The sequence below is a fragment of the Armigeres subalbatus genome, chromosome 2 (assembly GCF_024139115.2).
Source record: "Armigeres subalbatus isolate Guangzhou_Male chromosome 2, GZ_Asu_2, whole genome shotgun sequence".
Lineage (NCBI taxonomy): Eukaryota > Metazoa > Arthropoda > Insecta > Diptera > Culicidae > Armigeres > Armigeres subalbatus.
In genome coordinates, this window is record NC_085140.1 from 216,210,534 (window position 1) to 216,227,554 (window position 17,021).

At 40.5% G+C, this 17,021-nt stretch overlaps 1 protein-coding gene across 1 annotated transcript in view; it reads right to left on the reverse strand.

Annotated features, from left to right (window-relative positions):
- Positions 1-1,676: 1,676 nt before the first annotated feature.
- The window catches only part of LOC134215889 (homeobox protein Hox-A5a-like), a 53,583-nt gene continuing 38,238 nt past the window's right edge, over positions 1,677-17,021 (reverse strand). The window contains exons 4-5 of the mRNA XM_062694979.1: positions 3,370-3,524; positions 1,677-2,040 (exon numbers count right to left, since the gene is read on the reverse strand). Coding sequence (XP_062550963.1) covers positions 1,690-2,040; positions 3,370-3,524 — 506 coding nt within the window. The 3' untranslated portion in view covers positions 1,677-1,689. The remainder of the gene's footprint in view (positions 2,041-3,369; positions 3,525-17,021) is intronic.

Here is a 17,021-nt window from a genome sequence, read left to right on the forward strand (position 1 = left end):
CTGAACTTTCAAATAGTCGGTCTATACTCCTCCTCTTGGCCAACCTGAGCGTTCAAATGTCCTATGATGATTTTGACGTCGTGGCTTGGGGAGCTGTCGTACTCACGTTCCAGCTGCGCGTAGAATGCGTCCTTATCATCATCAGTGCTTCCGGAGTGTGGTGGGCTATGGACGTTGATTATGCTGAAGTATAATAACCGGCCTGTGATCCTCAACCTGCACATTCCTTCATTGATCGGCCACCACTCGATCACGCGCCTTTGCATATCGCCCATCACTATGAAAGCTGTTCCCAGCTCGTGTGTGCTGCCGCAGCTCTGGTAGATGGTATGATTACCTCTAAACGTTCGCACCATTGATCCCTTCCAACAAACTTTCTGCAGCGCTACGATGCCGAATCCACGGTCCTTAAGCACATGGGCGAGTATGCGTGTGCTCCCGATGAAGTTGAGAGATTTGCAGTTCCACGAACCGAGTTTCCAATCGCTAGTCCCCTTTCGTCGTCTTCGTCTTTCGTGGTCTTCGCCGATGGTTCCGGTCTGTACTCTCTTGTTGATTGTTCGTTGCGTATGTTTTTTTAAAGGCTGGCTTGCAGGGGCTGACACCAAACCCCCTATATTTCCGGAGGACCATTCCTCCGTATTCCCGGTGGACCATGGTGCACAGTTTCACTTAGAGTCATGGTGAACAGACGCTCAGTAAGATTTGCACCTCTGGAGAGGAGCAAACTCCCTTCCCTGTCAGCATACGACCATAGTTCCTACCGGGATTGGTTACCCGATCTTCCCTAAGGTTGCTCGTATCCCGGCCAGCACTACGGGGAGGTAGGGATAGGAGTTGCTGGATAAGAGGCTAAGGACTGCGAGATGGGGTCTATTTTATTCCTTCATGTACGCGAAGTACCAATGGTACGCTCTACCCAGCATTTGCCGTGCCGATCTTGCCGATCTCAAGCTACTCCCCGTGTATCGGCGATGCAACCTTCCTTCCAGTCTTCCACCTATCCTCTCATTTACATCCCAATCTATCTGCTCACATTGGGTTTCTCTTTTTCTCTCTCATTACTCTTACCGTGTCACAGTCTGCGTATGAAAGCCATACTAAAAGATTATTCATTCAGCTAAGTTGTTGGTGTGCTTACATTAGTTCAACAAGACTGAAGTGTAATTTAAATTTTATACTATCTAGGATTTGCTGCCACATATTTTTATAAATAAGCTATAAGCAGTCAACATTGGTAACGTGAAATCGGTAAAAAAAAACAATCGGACCCTCCCAAAATCCGACCATGTCTACCACTACGACTAGAAAGTAACGCATATTGAAGTTTTGAAATCTCCTCAGGATTTTTGTAATGTATGTCGGAATACATTCATGGAAAGAGAAGACAGGATCCATGTCTTCGATCAGGGGTCGCACAGACTGAATAAATAGTTAATATGTACCTAGCATTATACAACGGACAGGACGTTTACACCACACCCAGTTGACAAGTAGAGAATTTTCCGCTTCATGAAAAGTTTTCTCCATACTAGGGCGGAAATCGAACCCAAACTCCATAGCTCGCAAATGGGCATAGACGACTGTCGTCGCTATCCACATGGTCACATAAGAGACCAACCATGTAAGGATTGGTAAGGATTTCTTTCAAAATTAATACATGCAATTATAAATACCTCAACACCAGTTCTACGTTATATATGGTTTGAAAACATTGCATTTTTCTTGGTCTAATCGAAGCATAGACTGTTTTGCGATTATGGAGTTGCCATTTGTACATCTATCATGCTTTACATAATTCGGCGAAACGGCTAGTTTTGTCTGGCCCGTAAGGCTATTGCTGCTAGTCAATTGATGTTCTTGGTTAGATTCGAGATGTTCTGTATTTGCAGGGGTATTAGTCTCGGGTGTGATCTTCTTGACCTCATTGTATTGCGTAGAATTGCTAGCAGATGCAACATTGTGGGCCATTTTCTTAGAATCATTAATTTTTTTGGATCGTTTCCACTTCATTCGTCGGTTTTGAAACCATATCTTGACCTGCAATAATGGAAAATAACATTTTTGATTCGTTGTTGGGAGGGTGTTGGATTGAATTGTTAAATCAATGGTTGAGCTCCACAAACCCCTAGAATGGCCTAGTAACAAAAAAAAATCAAATTCCACAGGGCACCTTCCAGGATTTTGTTTCTGATGAAAACAACATTCTCTGAAAATTTCAACTCGTTCACTTGCTATATGAGCTGGCGCATTTTTTGAAGTTTATATGAGAACATAAGGGTGGCTCAAATTAGTATGGGAAAAACTTTTTTCAATTTTTTTGATAGGCCGTCCTCTTATTCGATTATATTTGATGCCCTGATGCTCTGGACAAAATTCCAGCCAAAACGGTCAACGTTTGGGGGGCGCTAAACTCGTTGAAAGTTTATATGCAAATATGTATGCAGAAACATCCAAAAACAGTGAATTGCAGTTGGACGGCACAACTTACGATGAAGAACTATGATACTCATTCAGATCTTGAAGAATTTAATACAGAACGTTATGCAGAAAACCGCGAGAAGATTAGAGTTTGCCCGGCTAAGTTATTAGCATTTCTCTGAAGTGGGGTTTGAGCAAATTTCGTTTCTTTTACCTTTGAAAAGAAATTAATTCACCCTTACATCACTCCAGTAAAATGCTAATATCTTTGCCTAATAAACTCTAATCTTCTCGTGGTTTTCAGCATAACATTCTGTATTTAATACAAGAACTGAATAAGTATCATGATTCTTGATCGTAAATTGTGCCGTCCAACTGCAATTCACTGTTTCAGGATGTGTCTGCATACATTTTTCCATATAAACTTCCAACGAGTTTAGCACTGCCCAAACGTTGACCGATTTGGTTGAAATTTTGTCCAGAGCATCAGGGCACCAAATAGAACCGAATAAGAGGGCGGCCCTTCAGAAAATTTGAAAAGGTGTTTTTTGAGCCACCCTAGAGAACATACATCATTTTGTTCAGCTAACTAATTGAAATTCAATCAAATCATTCTTGAAGTTGTTCTTTGACATTCCAACTTTCTTTTTTTTGCGGTTAAGCAAAAGCTGTTTTTTGAACCTATTTTTCAAATGAAAGATTGTCGGTGATGTAATTTTGCATGTATTTTGGTTGGAAAATAAATATTAATTTCAATAAACTGCGTCAGTTCATTCAACGATAGATTGGGGCGAAATTTTTAGAAAATGTTCTTCATACTCAAAGCCAACATCCTGCGGTTTCCCGTAGAACTCCACAACTTTTGTTTCCAGCGCCAGTCTATTGAGTCTTTTTTGATGTTGTGAAACACATCTAATCTAAAACATGTCCAAATAAGGAGAAATGTACCTGTGTTTCAGAAAGCAGTAAATTGTTGGCGACTTCATATCGCTTTGGTCTTGATAGATACTTGCTGACTTTGAATTGTTTCTCGAGCTCCAACAATTGTTGAGATGTGAACGCTGTGCGGGGTCTACGGTTTTTGCCATACACCGTGTGCTGTCCTATAAAGAAAATAGAAACATTTCTAAATTTAATAAAAAATGATAAAATTACATATTTGTGCTATATGATCACTCTAAAAACGAATTTACCAATCGACTCAGTTCTACGAACTGAGGTGATGTCTGTATGTGTGTATGTATGTGTGCGTGTTTGTGTATGAAACATCTTTGGAAACATCTTCTTCTTCTTATTCTTATTGGCATTACATCCCCCACTGGGACATTGCCGCCTCGCTGCTTAGTGTAAATGAACACTTCCACACTTATTAACCGCGAGGTTTTTAGGCCATTTTTACATTCGTATATCTTGAGGCTAACACGATGATACTTCTATGCCCAGGAAAGTCGACACAAACCGAAAATTGCCTAGACAAGCAACGGGAATCGAACCTTGCTTTATAGCCGCGCACCTTACCGCTAGGCTAAGGAGCCCCGCTTTGGGAGCATAGCATTTTCCGAATTAATCGCAACAGGTTTTATCTAGACCAACATTTGAAAAGGGCGTAACAGCCAAAATTTATTCCTTCTGATTCCTCGTCCACATATATAGCTATATATGTAGATGAAGAATCAGAAGGAATAAATTCTGGCTGTTACGCCCTTTTCAAATGTAGGTCTAGATTTGATGTCTCATTGTTTGCTATTGAAAATTGGCCAGATCGGACTATGGAATCAAAAATTATGGCCAAAATATATTTTTTATATGCAAAACACGCTAAAAAACAACCTTTCTTTTTTCTAGCAATTTTTTTATGCACGAGAAATGCACCAACACCACTAGGTGGATTAATCAGGGTTTTAAAGTCAATGCTGGTTCAAGCTTCTGCCTTCAGGAATGTGGTCCACGGTTTTTGTTTCAATTTATTTCCAAACGGGTGAGACTGAATAGATTTCGGCTCAAAAAATAAAAAATCCCGTCTCTTTGGATACTTGGAGACCAGAATCCGGCGGTAAATTTTCCCGAAATGTGAGGCAGTTCCTTGAGTCAATTTCTTGAGATCTCCATACTAAACTTAACTATAAACTTTTCTTGTCCCGTGCTCCGCGTTAAATTTTTTTTAATTGTTATTGAAATGGGTGCATGATGCTAAGCTAATTATGTTTGTTAAATAAGGTACAGTGGGGTAAGTGGGTAAATGGGGTAAGTGAAAAAAACCCAGATTAATCCACCTGCAGTGATGAGTCGTAAGGAAATATTGTCAGACTCCAGTAGAGGGGCTGGGGGTAATATGGACATGCTAAGGAGTCGCGTCATTTTTACAAGAAAAACTTCGTAATATTGATGACCCAAACCACCACCATGACCTACGTGAATCTTGAATAGAAGCACTACGATGGCTTGAAGTCAATTTATTGGAAAACAATCGGATTTTGTGATTTTTTGACAATGAAAATCAGGAAGAAAAAATCTCGATTTAAAAGTATGCGAATGAAATGGACATAGTGTGTGGGTAAAACGGACATGTTAAGAAAGTAAGCTTAAAACAGTGAATTTGATGAATTGTATGCATACGCCAAGCATCACTAAAATAAGCCTCTGGAAATAAAAATTTTGGATAATAATTAATATATTGATAACTTGCAATGATTTTACTAAAAAGCATGTTACTTCAATAAACATCACATAAAAATGTCATTTGTCTGAACAAAACTCGGAAATTCGATTTTCCAAATGAATGCTAAGTTTTTTTCGGAGGTAGACAATACAAATTTTTCAAAATAAAATTTCGACGAAAAAAATGTATATACTTCATATGGTCCATATTACCCACACCAGAACGTGTCCGTTTTACCCCACCATGGTCCGATTTCTTAAAAAAATCTCAAAAAAATAAATTTTGAGATAAATCAGTAATTCAACCCGTACACAATCTTTGAATAGACTAAGTTTGAGATCCTCGAGGATCATGTGGAATAGTTTCGCCGATTTCTGTTTTAAAAGCTTAAATACTGCACATCAAAAATTTCATCACCATGGCATTTCAGCCATAGTTTACATTAAATCTTAATAAACAGAATAGTTTTCATTAATTGAATGTAGTAAAACATGTTACACTCATAGTTTGTAACGATTTAGCTCAAACAGGACCCCTGTCCGTTTTACCCACCCTGTCAATTTTACCCCTACCTGCCCTATTTAAAACGGAATAAAAGTATGTACTCAACTTCACGGCGATTGAACGTATACAGTGACAAATTAATTACCTACCAAAAGGCGGATTTCATGGGTTGAGTAACAACAAAATGAACGAATATGCACTGTACGTCATGCTGCCTATCTATCAGGCGCTCGTCGGATTAAATAGCTATTGTGACATGGTTAGTAAATATCGTAACGCTGGTAGCATATACATATGCTCGTAACCTAGATATTAATTAATTTAGAACTAACTAAATTAGTCATTAATCTGAGCGAAACTCAAATAAACATATATTTCGCCTTATGGATGCCTAATTTGATAAAACTAATCTTGTTTAATTCTTTAAAAATGAGTGAGATTTATATGGTAGTAAATTTCAGAATTTGCACCCATACGCACACATACATGCATATAAGTGCTATCTAAATTTTGGAAATCCCTTTAATTTTTTACGTTTTTGCTTTGCTGAGAAGATTGTTTGGTACATGCTTCTAAAATTTCCTCAATTAAAATCAATTGTTTCTTTGAACCAAATCAAAAAAATTAGGAAATTTCGGTACCATATCATTTGTTATAATTATAATTCCAATAATAAAGTGAATTTGTTCCAAATATCATACATTTTACTTCATAATTCAAGAGATTTATTGATAGATTAATACGTAACACGCCTGCGTAACGCATACAAAGCGAAATTATAGACACTTCCGGAGGAAGGGTCAAAACGCAAATATGTCAATAATTCATTTATTTATTTAGTTTACATTCAAACCGATAACACTGAATCAACAATTTGACGCCACAATACACGGTTCGAGGCCGCATCTCTCCATCCTCGAATACGCCCCACGCTCGCCAAGTCGTTTTGCACCTGGTCTGCCCACCTCGCTCGTTGTGCTCCATGCCGTCTCGTACCTGCCGGATCGGAAGCGAACACCATCTTTGCAGGGTTGCTGTCCGGCATTCTTGCAACATGTCCTGCCCATCGTACCCTTCCGGATTTAGCTACCTTTTGGACATTGGGTTCGCCGTAGAGTTGGTCGAGCTCGTGGTTCATTCTTCGCCGCAACACATCGTCTTCTTGCACACCGCCAAGTATGGTTCTAAGCACCCGTCTCTCGAATACTCCAAGTGCTAGCAAGTCCTCATCGAGCATTATCCATGTTTCATGTCCGTAGAGGACAACCGTTCTTATTAGCGTCTTGTACATGACACATTTGGTGTGGTGGCGAATCTTTTTTGACCGCAGTATCTTCTGAAGCCCGTACTAGGCCCGACTTCCAACTTCCGTGCCTTCGTATTTCACGACTAACATTGTTATCAGCCGTTAGCAAGAATTCAAGGTAGACGAATTCCTCGACCACCTCGAAGGTATCCCCGTCTACCGTAACACTGCTTCCCAGGTGGGCCCTGTCGCACTCGGTTCCGCCCAGAAGCATGTACTTTGTCTTTGACGCATTCACCACCAGTCCAACTTTTGTTGCTTCACGTTTCAGGCGGGTGTACAATTCTGCCACCTTTGCAAATATTAGGCCGACAATGTTCATGTCATCCGCGAAACAAATAAGTTGACTGGATCTGTTGAAAATCAGACCCCGGCTGTTACACCCGGCTCTCCGCATGATACCTTCTACCGCATGCCGTCGTATGCCGCCTTGAAATCAACGAACAGATGGTTGGTTGGGACCTGGTATTCACGGCATTTTTGAAGGATTTGCCGTACAGTAAATATCTGGTCAAAGCTCCAGCTATGATGACGACCGAATAAAGGCTCTCATAGAAAGCCAAAATGACATCACAACAACTAATTGGCGTATTGTGAAACGATCCATTCTGAAAGATATTCATGTTGAATGGATCTTCACAGTAGAGGGTGCGTCGATGGAAAAGTTGAAGAAGTCCAAATACACCCTCAACTACCGATTTGGTGAAATCCAACTAAGGAAGATTACAGATCAACCGACTGCCGCTACCGCCAATCCGACTGGAAGGCCGACCCAAGAGCAATCTGAGGAGGCCTCCTGTTCGGGCGAGGTACAGCTAACTGGAAGGCCGACCCAAGAGAAATCTGAGGAAGCCTCCGGTTCGGGCGAGGTTAGTAAATCTCACCCCAAAAGCACCATAAAGACTAGTCTGTCCGCCTCTAAAGGAAAAGCTCGAAGCTTACATGCGACCCCTGCTCTAGTGGTACCAAACCAAAGGTATCTAAACAGGGCAAAGGGGTGCAAAAGCGACAGTTTGACCACAGAGGCGAAACTGGCGGGCCAGGTTGCTACAGGAAGAGAGAAAACCCAAACTGTAACATCAAACGACATCCTGATGATCCGCAACATCCAAAGCCGGACAGTCGTCGTCCGGAAAAAGCAGGAACCCGGAAATGGCGACTAAAGTTTTGCAAGTGAACCTCCTCCATGCTGAGAGCGCCACGGGTGTGCTCTGTCGGAGGTTCACCAAAGAGAATTTAACCGTGGCCCTCATTCAAGAGCCATGGGTCAATAAATCCAGAATACAAGGTATTCCTCAACACTCATGTAAGTTGATATATGATGACAGCCAACTTACTCCTAGAGCGGCTATTTTATTACATAACAACTGTAAATACTTTCCAATTTCAGAAATCATAAAAAGGGACATCGTAGCGGTCAGGATGGAGGTACCTTCCGCCAGAGGGAGTGGTGGTCTCGGCATACTTCCCAGGTGACGTGGACGAAATCCCTCCTCCAGAAATAGCTGCGCTCGTAGCCTACAGCCACCGACACAACATCCCCTTCGTCATAGGGTGCGACGCAAATGCACATCACACCGTATGGGGAAGTACCAATATAAACACCAGAGGTGAGTACCTGTTACAGTTTCTCTCTTCCAAGAACATTGACATTTGTAATGTTGGTGACAAGCCCACGTTTGAAAACTCCATTCGTCAGGAAGTTTTGGACTTGACTCTATGTAGTCGGTCTATCTCTGATAAAATAAAAAACTGGCATGTTTCTGAAGAAATATCAATGTTAGACCATAAACACATCATCTTCGAATGGGAAGGGGGTCTAACGATGGAAAAAACGTTTAAAGATCCTAAGAAAACTGATTGGGAATCCTACTCAGCTATCCTACGATCCGAAGAGTACATCATAGAAAGTCACATCAAGTCCATAACACAATTGGAAGATGCGTCCAAATCCATTAAAAACAAAATCCTTAACGCTTACCAAGAGAGCTGTCCAACTAAATCAACTAGTTCGAGTAGAGACGTTCCATGGTGGAATAAAACTCTTGAGAAGCTTAGGAAAACTTCGCGTAGGGAGTTCAACCGTGCTAAGCGAACCGGCGATTGGAGCCTATACAGAAAGGCCCTGACGAACTACAACAAAGAAATAAGGTCAGCCAAACGGAAATCGTGGATTCTAATGTGTGAAAGCATAGAGAATACACCCGTAGTGGCCAGACTCCAAAAAACTCTTTCAAAAGACCACTCCAATGGTGTGGGTAGCCTCCGAAAGACATATGGTTCGCTCACTGTAGAGCCTAGCGATACACTGAGCGAATTGTTAAAGATCCACTTCCCTGATTCAATCCCTGAGTCGAGCATCGGCGACCAAGGCACTGGAATTGCTGTCTCAGATCCACAAGAGATCCAATCATGGGTTTCTGGATCTAAAAAAGACGCAATAAAGGTTGCAAAGGAAGCTTTCACTCGGGCCAGGGTTGAGAGGGCTGTGAGATCTTTCGAGCCATTTAAGTCTCCTGGCATGGATGGAATATTCCCAGCGTTGATCCAAAAAGAGGAGAAAACACTGGTTCTACCCTTGGTTGAGATTTTTAAGGCGAGTCTGATTTTGGGGCACATACCTTCATTCCGAAGGCAGGCAAGAGAGATAAAACCAACCCCAAAGCATTCAGGCCGATAAGTTTATCCTCTGTAATGCTCAAAATTATGGAAAAGGTACTATGCGAGTACATAAATCACAAATTTATGAAAGCAATGCCTTTGTCAAAAAACCAATTCGCTTATCAAAGTGGAAAATCTACGATCTCGGCACTACATACGGTAGTTCAAAAATCGAAAAACACTTAATGCAAAAGAAATTGCTCTTGTAGCATTTCTTGATATTGAGGGCGCATTCGATAACGCTTCTTATTCGTCTATAGGGTCAGCAATGTTGAGGAGAAAATTCGACCCATGCATTGTTACCTGGGTACATGCTATGCTAGCTAATCGGAAAATCTCCTCTGAGCTTAGCGGTTCATACATCACTGTTAAAGCAACAAGGGGGTGTCCGCAAGGCGGAGTGCTTTCTCCTTTGTTGTGGTCACTGGTGGTGGATGAGCTTCTAGACAGCTTAGAGAGAAGAGGCATGTGGTTGGATATGCTGATGACGTTGTCATTATTGTACGAGGAAAATTCGAAGGTTTTATAGGGAAAAGAATGCATTCTCCCCTAAATCACACTTTTTCTGGTGTCAAAAGTATCAACTAGGCATAAATCCTACAAAAACTTCCATTATCCCTTTCACCAAACGGAGAAAGGTACAACTGAAACCCTTTTCTTGAATCAAACACAATTAGTTTATTCAAGTGAAGTAAAATATCTAGGTGTCATACTCGACGCAAAGCTTAATTGGAACTCTCATCTCCAATCAGTTGTGCAGAAAGGTCTCAATACACTTTGGGTTTGTTCAAAAACCCTTGGTAAAAGATGGGGCCTAAAACCAAGTATGATCATGTGGATATATAAAACCATTGTCCGTCCCAGGACAACTTACGCTTCCCTTGTCTGGTGGCCTAAAACTAATGAGGCTGCTGCAAGGGCTAAGCTCAACAAAATCCAACGCACCGCTTGCATAGCCATCACTGGTGCAGTTCGTAGTACACCCACTTTGGCCCTAGACGCAATGCTTCACCTGCCCCGGTTAGATCAATTCATAAAGCTGGAAGCGGAAAAAGTGCTCTAAGGTTAAAGAGAACAAAAACACTGCTGTCGGGAGACCTTACGGGTCACCTCAGCATATTAAATGAATTCGCCATAAATCCCGCAATAGGAATTTGTAGTGACTGGATGGAAACGGTAGTCAATTATGACTTATCTTACGATGTGTTCATTCCTTCCCGCCAGGAGTGGGAAGGAGGTGGACCCAGCGTTCCAACAGGCTCTATAAATTTCTTCACAGATGGTTCGAAAATGAATAATCTGACAGGATCCGGAATCTATGGCCCTACAACAAAAATTTCTGTCCACTTAGGACAGTGGCCCACAGTATTTCAGGCGGAAATATATGCAATATTAGAATGCGTGTTATTATGCCTGAGGAGAAAGTATAGATTTGCAAAAATATGTATTTTCTCTGACAGCCAAGCGGCACTTAAGTCGCTTAATAACTACACTTGTAACTCAAAGCTAGTGTGGGAATGCATTCTGGCTTTGAAAAACTTATCCATACGCAATCGCGTCTACCTATATTGGATCCCAGGACATACGGGTCTAGAGGGAAACGAGATTGCTGATGAGCTAGCCAGGAATGGATCTAATGAAAGGTTCATTGACCCTGAGCCCTACTGCGGGATCTCAGACTGCTCTGTAAAAATGGAACTGAACAAATATATGGTCAGTCAAATCACATCAAACTGGAATGCACTTCCCCATACGAGCCAATCCAAAAGGCTCGTAACGATTAACCCCAAGAAAACCCAACAACTATTAGGTCTCAACAAAAGGGATCTCAACATCTACACCGGTCTAATAACTGGACACTGCCCTGCAGATACCATCTACAAAAGATCGGAGCAATCCAAACCTCAAATTGCCGCTTCTGTGACGAGGAGAGAGAAACATCAGAACACATCCTCTGCTATTGCAGTGCACTCACCCAACGTAGGTTCAAAGTTCTCAGCAAGCCCTTTTCAGGGCCTGCTGACATATGGATCTTATCCCCCAAGGACGTGGTATCGTGGTCACGATACGTCCTGACGTCGATAATGTCGGAGAAGTGCCGTCCATCAATCAGAGCGTGGTCGTTTTGTGATTATGTCTGCAGTGGTGATCTCCAGGTGTACCGATACGAAAGGCTGTGTTGGAAGTAGGTGCTGCGAATGGCCATATCCTTGGAGGCGGCGAAATCAATTAGTTGTAGGACTTTTTCGTTAGCCGGTGAGTGCTGAACTTCCAAATAGTCGGTCTAAATTCCTCATTTTGGCCAACCTGAGCGTTCAAATCTCCTATGATGATTTTGAAGTCGTGGCTTGGGCAGCTGTCGTACTAACGTGCTTCCAGCTGCGCGTGGAATGCGTCATTATCATCATCAGTGCTTCCGGAGTGTGGGCTATGGACGTTGATTATGCTGAAGTTGAAGTGACGTATGCGCCAAATTACAACCTACATGATTTCCATTTTTTTGTTAAAGGGCTCGATGAGTGCAACTCGTCAACATCATTTTTGGAAAATGGCGATACGTCACTTTGCCAGATTACGGCAGTTCCCAGCTCGTGTTTGTTGTCGCAGCTCTGGTAGATGGTATGATTACCTCTAAACGTTGGCACCATTGATTCCTCCCAACAAATCCGCTGCAGCGCTACCATCCACGATTCTTGAGCACATCGGTGATTATGAGCGTGCTCCCGATGAAGTTGAGAGATTTGCAGTTCCACGAACCGAGTTTCCAATCGCTAGTCCCTTTTCTTTTCTTCTTCTTTATTGCTGGCTTGCAGGGCCTGACACCAAACCCCCTAAATTTCTGGAGGACCATTCCTCCTTATTCCCGGTGAACCATGGTGCACAGTTTCGCTTAGAGTCCCTCGCTGGCACCACCGGGGTTGGTTACCCAATCTTCCCTAAGTTTGCTCGTATCCCGGCCAGCACCACGGGGAGGTAGGGATAGGAGTTCAAGGTAAGAGGCTCAAGACGCGAGATGGGATCTATTTTATTCCTATTGATACGCGAAGTACCAATGGTACGCTTTACCTAGCATTTGCCGTGCCATGTCAATGATAAAGCATGGAATTTATCAATTTCACTTCACAATCCTACACGGCCATTCAAATTAATGCGTTGAATGAGTGAAACATGAAATAATGATCTATTTCAACAAACGAGAGAAAAAGTTTTCTCACCTGCCAAGTTCAACTTTTGAATGAGTTATTATTTTGCATATCAATAAATATTTGATTTTTTGAAAATTGATTTTCGAAAAACGTTTAGTTAGTACATTGACAAGTTTGTTTTCTCTATAGTTTTGAATTCCATGCAATAAAACAGCTGCAGCAACAAAAAATATTTATATGAAAACTAAAAAATTAGAAAAAAAATTATGACTTTGTCCGACTTTTACTACGGATGGGGCAAGTAAAAACTTTGTGACACTGAATGAATTTCTATATTTTTGCCTTACTCGTATACTAAGTATACGTAAAAGATATCTGATCACTCCAAAACCAAACTTTTGATAGAAGGCTCGGAGACCCATAGTGTTATATACCAATCGACTCAACTCGACGAATGTCTGTTTGTGTGTATGTATGTATGTATGTATGTATGTGTGTGTATGTGTGTATGTGTACAGAATTTTGTAGACACACTTTTTGGAACTTAAGCATTGGCCGAATTATTCGCAGCACGTTTCATTCGACTGAGAATCATGTCCCATTGTTTGCTATTAAAAATTGGCCAGATTGGACTATCGGATCAGAAGTTATGGCCAAAATACTATTTTCTATGCGCAAAACACGCTAAAAATCAATCGCTCATATTCTTTAGTTTTTTTTTTGCACGAGAAAGGCACCAACACCGCTAGGTGGATTAATCAGGGTTTTCAAAGATAAATGACTTTTATTGGGCATAGATAAATAAAAAGTGCAAATTTAAACTCGTTCGAAGGCATTTTGTTGTTTGAGTTTATTAATCGAAAACCGAGTGTGCAAAAAGCATCAAAATATTGGGTAATTCGTAAGAAAAACTGTTATTTATGCAGCTGAAATATATGAATCTCTGCTACTGCAGTCAATATATCAACAACTATGATTTATTTGGACGAAGGTGAGAAGAGTTAGCCGTTTGTTAATGTAGATTTTTCTACTGAAATCATAAGTGGATTACTAATGAAACCCCGCCTTTATAATTCTAGGTTTCAAAGAAAAATTCTATGCATTCACAAAGCAAAGCTATCGCCAAGTTTTAGCTGCTATAAAAAGTAAAGTTAGATACTAAGGCCTTAGAACAATTTCAAAAAGTTCAAGAAAAGGGTACAATAAATACCTATAAATTATTTAATGGATGCATTGTGATCTGTTGTGTTGCTGTTTGATACTTCATGAAAGTCAAAACATTGGACATCTGGCTGGAGTGCTTTGACTTTCATGGAGTATCGATAAACATCACAACTGATCACAATTAGTGTATATTCGATATAGTTATCGTTTGCATAATATATATGAAAAGAAAATGTGTTCCTACTTTGAAAACATCGTTTTAAAAGTATTTTTTTCACTTACCCCACACGTGGGGTTTGGGGAAACGTTGTTACAAGGAAAATAAAGACTGGATAGATTATTCGTTATATCATAATCATGTTTATTTTTAATATTATATTCAACTTTTGTGGCTTAATGAACTTGAACTATATGAATTCCTTTACCCACTTGCCCCACTGTACCTTACTTAAAAATGTGATAATAATAACATTTTTAAAGTCACCAAATTGTTTTCAATTAAAAATTATGAACTGAGCAAAATTATTATTATGGGTGAGAAATCAATGTATTTCACATTGCCTTATTGTTATTGATATAGATACCCTTTGGTCTTTTAATAATCTGCATAAAACTTATAACCTATGAAATTATAGTCATCTGGCTGACAACAGAGATTCTATTTTGAAAACTAAGGATAAAATAAATATACTCTCTAATGTTTGAAGTGCAACTTAGACTTGCTCTTCAACTTTGATGGAATACTAATAAAAACAATAAGTGGGAAAGAAGACCGAGTTTCAGTAGGGACGTAGTGCCATGTAAAAAGAAATCGATACCTGGCGGCTAAAATCAAGATAAAATTCACTTGACAAATTAAAGGTTAAAATAATCAGTTGATGATAATTTTCCAATATGCTAAGCAAATCACCATTATCAGACCATGTGTTGTTCCGCAATGAGCAATCATGGAACTTTTGCTTGATTGCACCAAATTGGCAGCAGATGACAAAGTTACGAGAAGGGCCGCCCCCTCTATTTAATTACCCTAAACCCCGGTAGCAAACAGGCAATCAAACCACTTATCACTTGCCCAAAAATTGGCCTTATGTGCTATTTAGTGCTAGTCCTTTAATGCATACCAGAACGTGTTTTCACGTCGTCTCCTTTATGATATAACGCACCCAAGCCAATTACAAAATCTTTTAATTCAATTAGTACTCGTTGTAACTATTTTCCCGGCACATGCCAAGCAGTTTATCGCTGTCATGAATATCAATAAAGTAAATATAACAGATGTCACTAAACAAAGTTAATTTGTTTGATACGGCTGTTTTCCCCCTATTGTAGATGTGACTAGGCGAGGGGTGGAAAGCCGTATATCAAGTTGAAGCGAAAATCGGCATGCACAGATAAGGGTGTTACCTCCCCTTCTATTATAAACGATGTAAATAATGGTAATTAGGCAATTGTGGATTGGACAGCGAAGATTAAAAGGTGTTGATGTGAAAGCACTGCCAAGTGCCTATATCAGGCTCACTTACATGTATAATGTGGAATGTGGAAAATGAATTGCCGTCGCGTCGCCACAGTGCAGTGGAGGGTCTCCGCAGCAAAGTCGGGCAGAATTTAACGCTGGCGTAACCTGTTTAGATTGAAAGTTTTATGACATGACTGGTAACGACGGAGTTTGTACCGTCCAATATTAATTAATCACATGCAAATGCTTAAAAATCGATTCACATAATAAATTCACTTCGTTATTTAGCTTTAGCGTCACTAACTAACAAATATTCATTCATTATATATATACAGAAGAGAAAATGTCGTTTTTTTGTTCGAATTTTTCCAATTTTCCGACATTTTTTTGGGAGTTTTCCAACTTTTCTTTTTTCCTAATATTCTTCGATGGGCGAAAAGGAACAAATCATCCGAAGAGACCATCCAGGTTTGTCTAGTCGTTCTCGAGTTTTAGCGTCACTAACAATACACACATTCATTTTTATATAAGGTACACTGGGAGAAGTAGAATAAGAAAAATCGATAGTTCATGTTTGAATTAGTGTAAAATCAGTTTAAATGATCTAACTGCAAGCAAAACATATGGACAATCAAAAACTATTAATTTTGTGCTAACTGTGCGGTAATTCATACCGTTTCGATCATTTGTAATTTATAAAAAGAGATTTGAAAATTAGGAATTGTTACCCCAGGTAAATGAGGGGTAAGCAGGGTGGCCACTCACCCGGGAATCCGGGAAAACCGGGAAAAACACGGGAATTTGAAATCACCGGGAGAAATCCGGGAAAAACCCGGGAATTTGAACATGTTACCGGGAATTTCGTCAAATTTACATTCTTTCAAATTTATATTAAATTTATATTCCAAAAGTATATGTTACTTCTTGTTGACCCTCTGTCTATGTCGTGCGCTCCTCGAGTATGATAACGGATTCAAGGATTCAGCAGTCCGTAGACGTGCTGGAAAATCCTGGGTTTTAGGAAAGGCGTTTATGGGAAACCACAACCAAACCAACAAAAACCGCGAGGTCCTAGAAGTCCAGTCTTTTACACTAACTCCTTTTAACTTTCTCTTCTACCAACTTCTTCAATTTTCCAACTTCTATAACTTTTCTCTGCTAGCTTAATAACTTTTTCAGCCTCTCAATTCAACCTTTCCTTTCGACAATCACCAGGCTAATGATTTGTCGTTCTTGTGACCGTTGACCCGTTGTCGCCCATGAATTCCGCCACATGCTGACCACCCAATTCGCCACCCCCATGGCCGCCCATTCGATGTCTGGTGGTGAGTAGCGGTATCACTGTCGTCCTTTTATGGGACAGTGTAGTGTTGGCTGCGTTCGTAAGGTTCGTGGGAGCAGGGACATTTTACACTTAACTACTTACCACGCCACTTGTCATAAGACGAGTTTATACAATCCCATTGAATTCCACCACTTAATTGTATCTTGACAGATACGTATTTCGACCTCAACAGTAAGGCCGTCTTCAGTGTCTCGTACTTGACTCGACTCAATTTGAAGTCGAGTCAAGTACGAGACACTGAAGACGGCCTTACTGTTGAGGTCGAAATACTTATCTGTCAAGATACAATTAAGTGGTGGAATTCAATGGGATTGTATAAACTCGTCTTATGACAAGTGAAGACATTCCACTAAAAA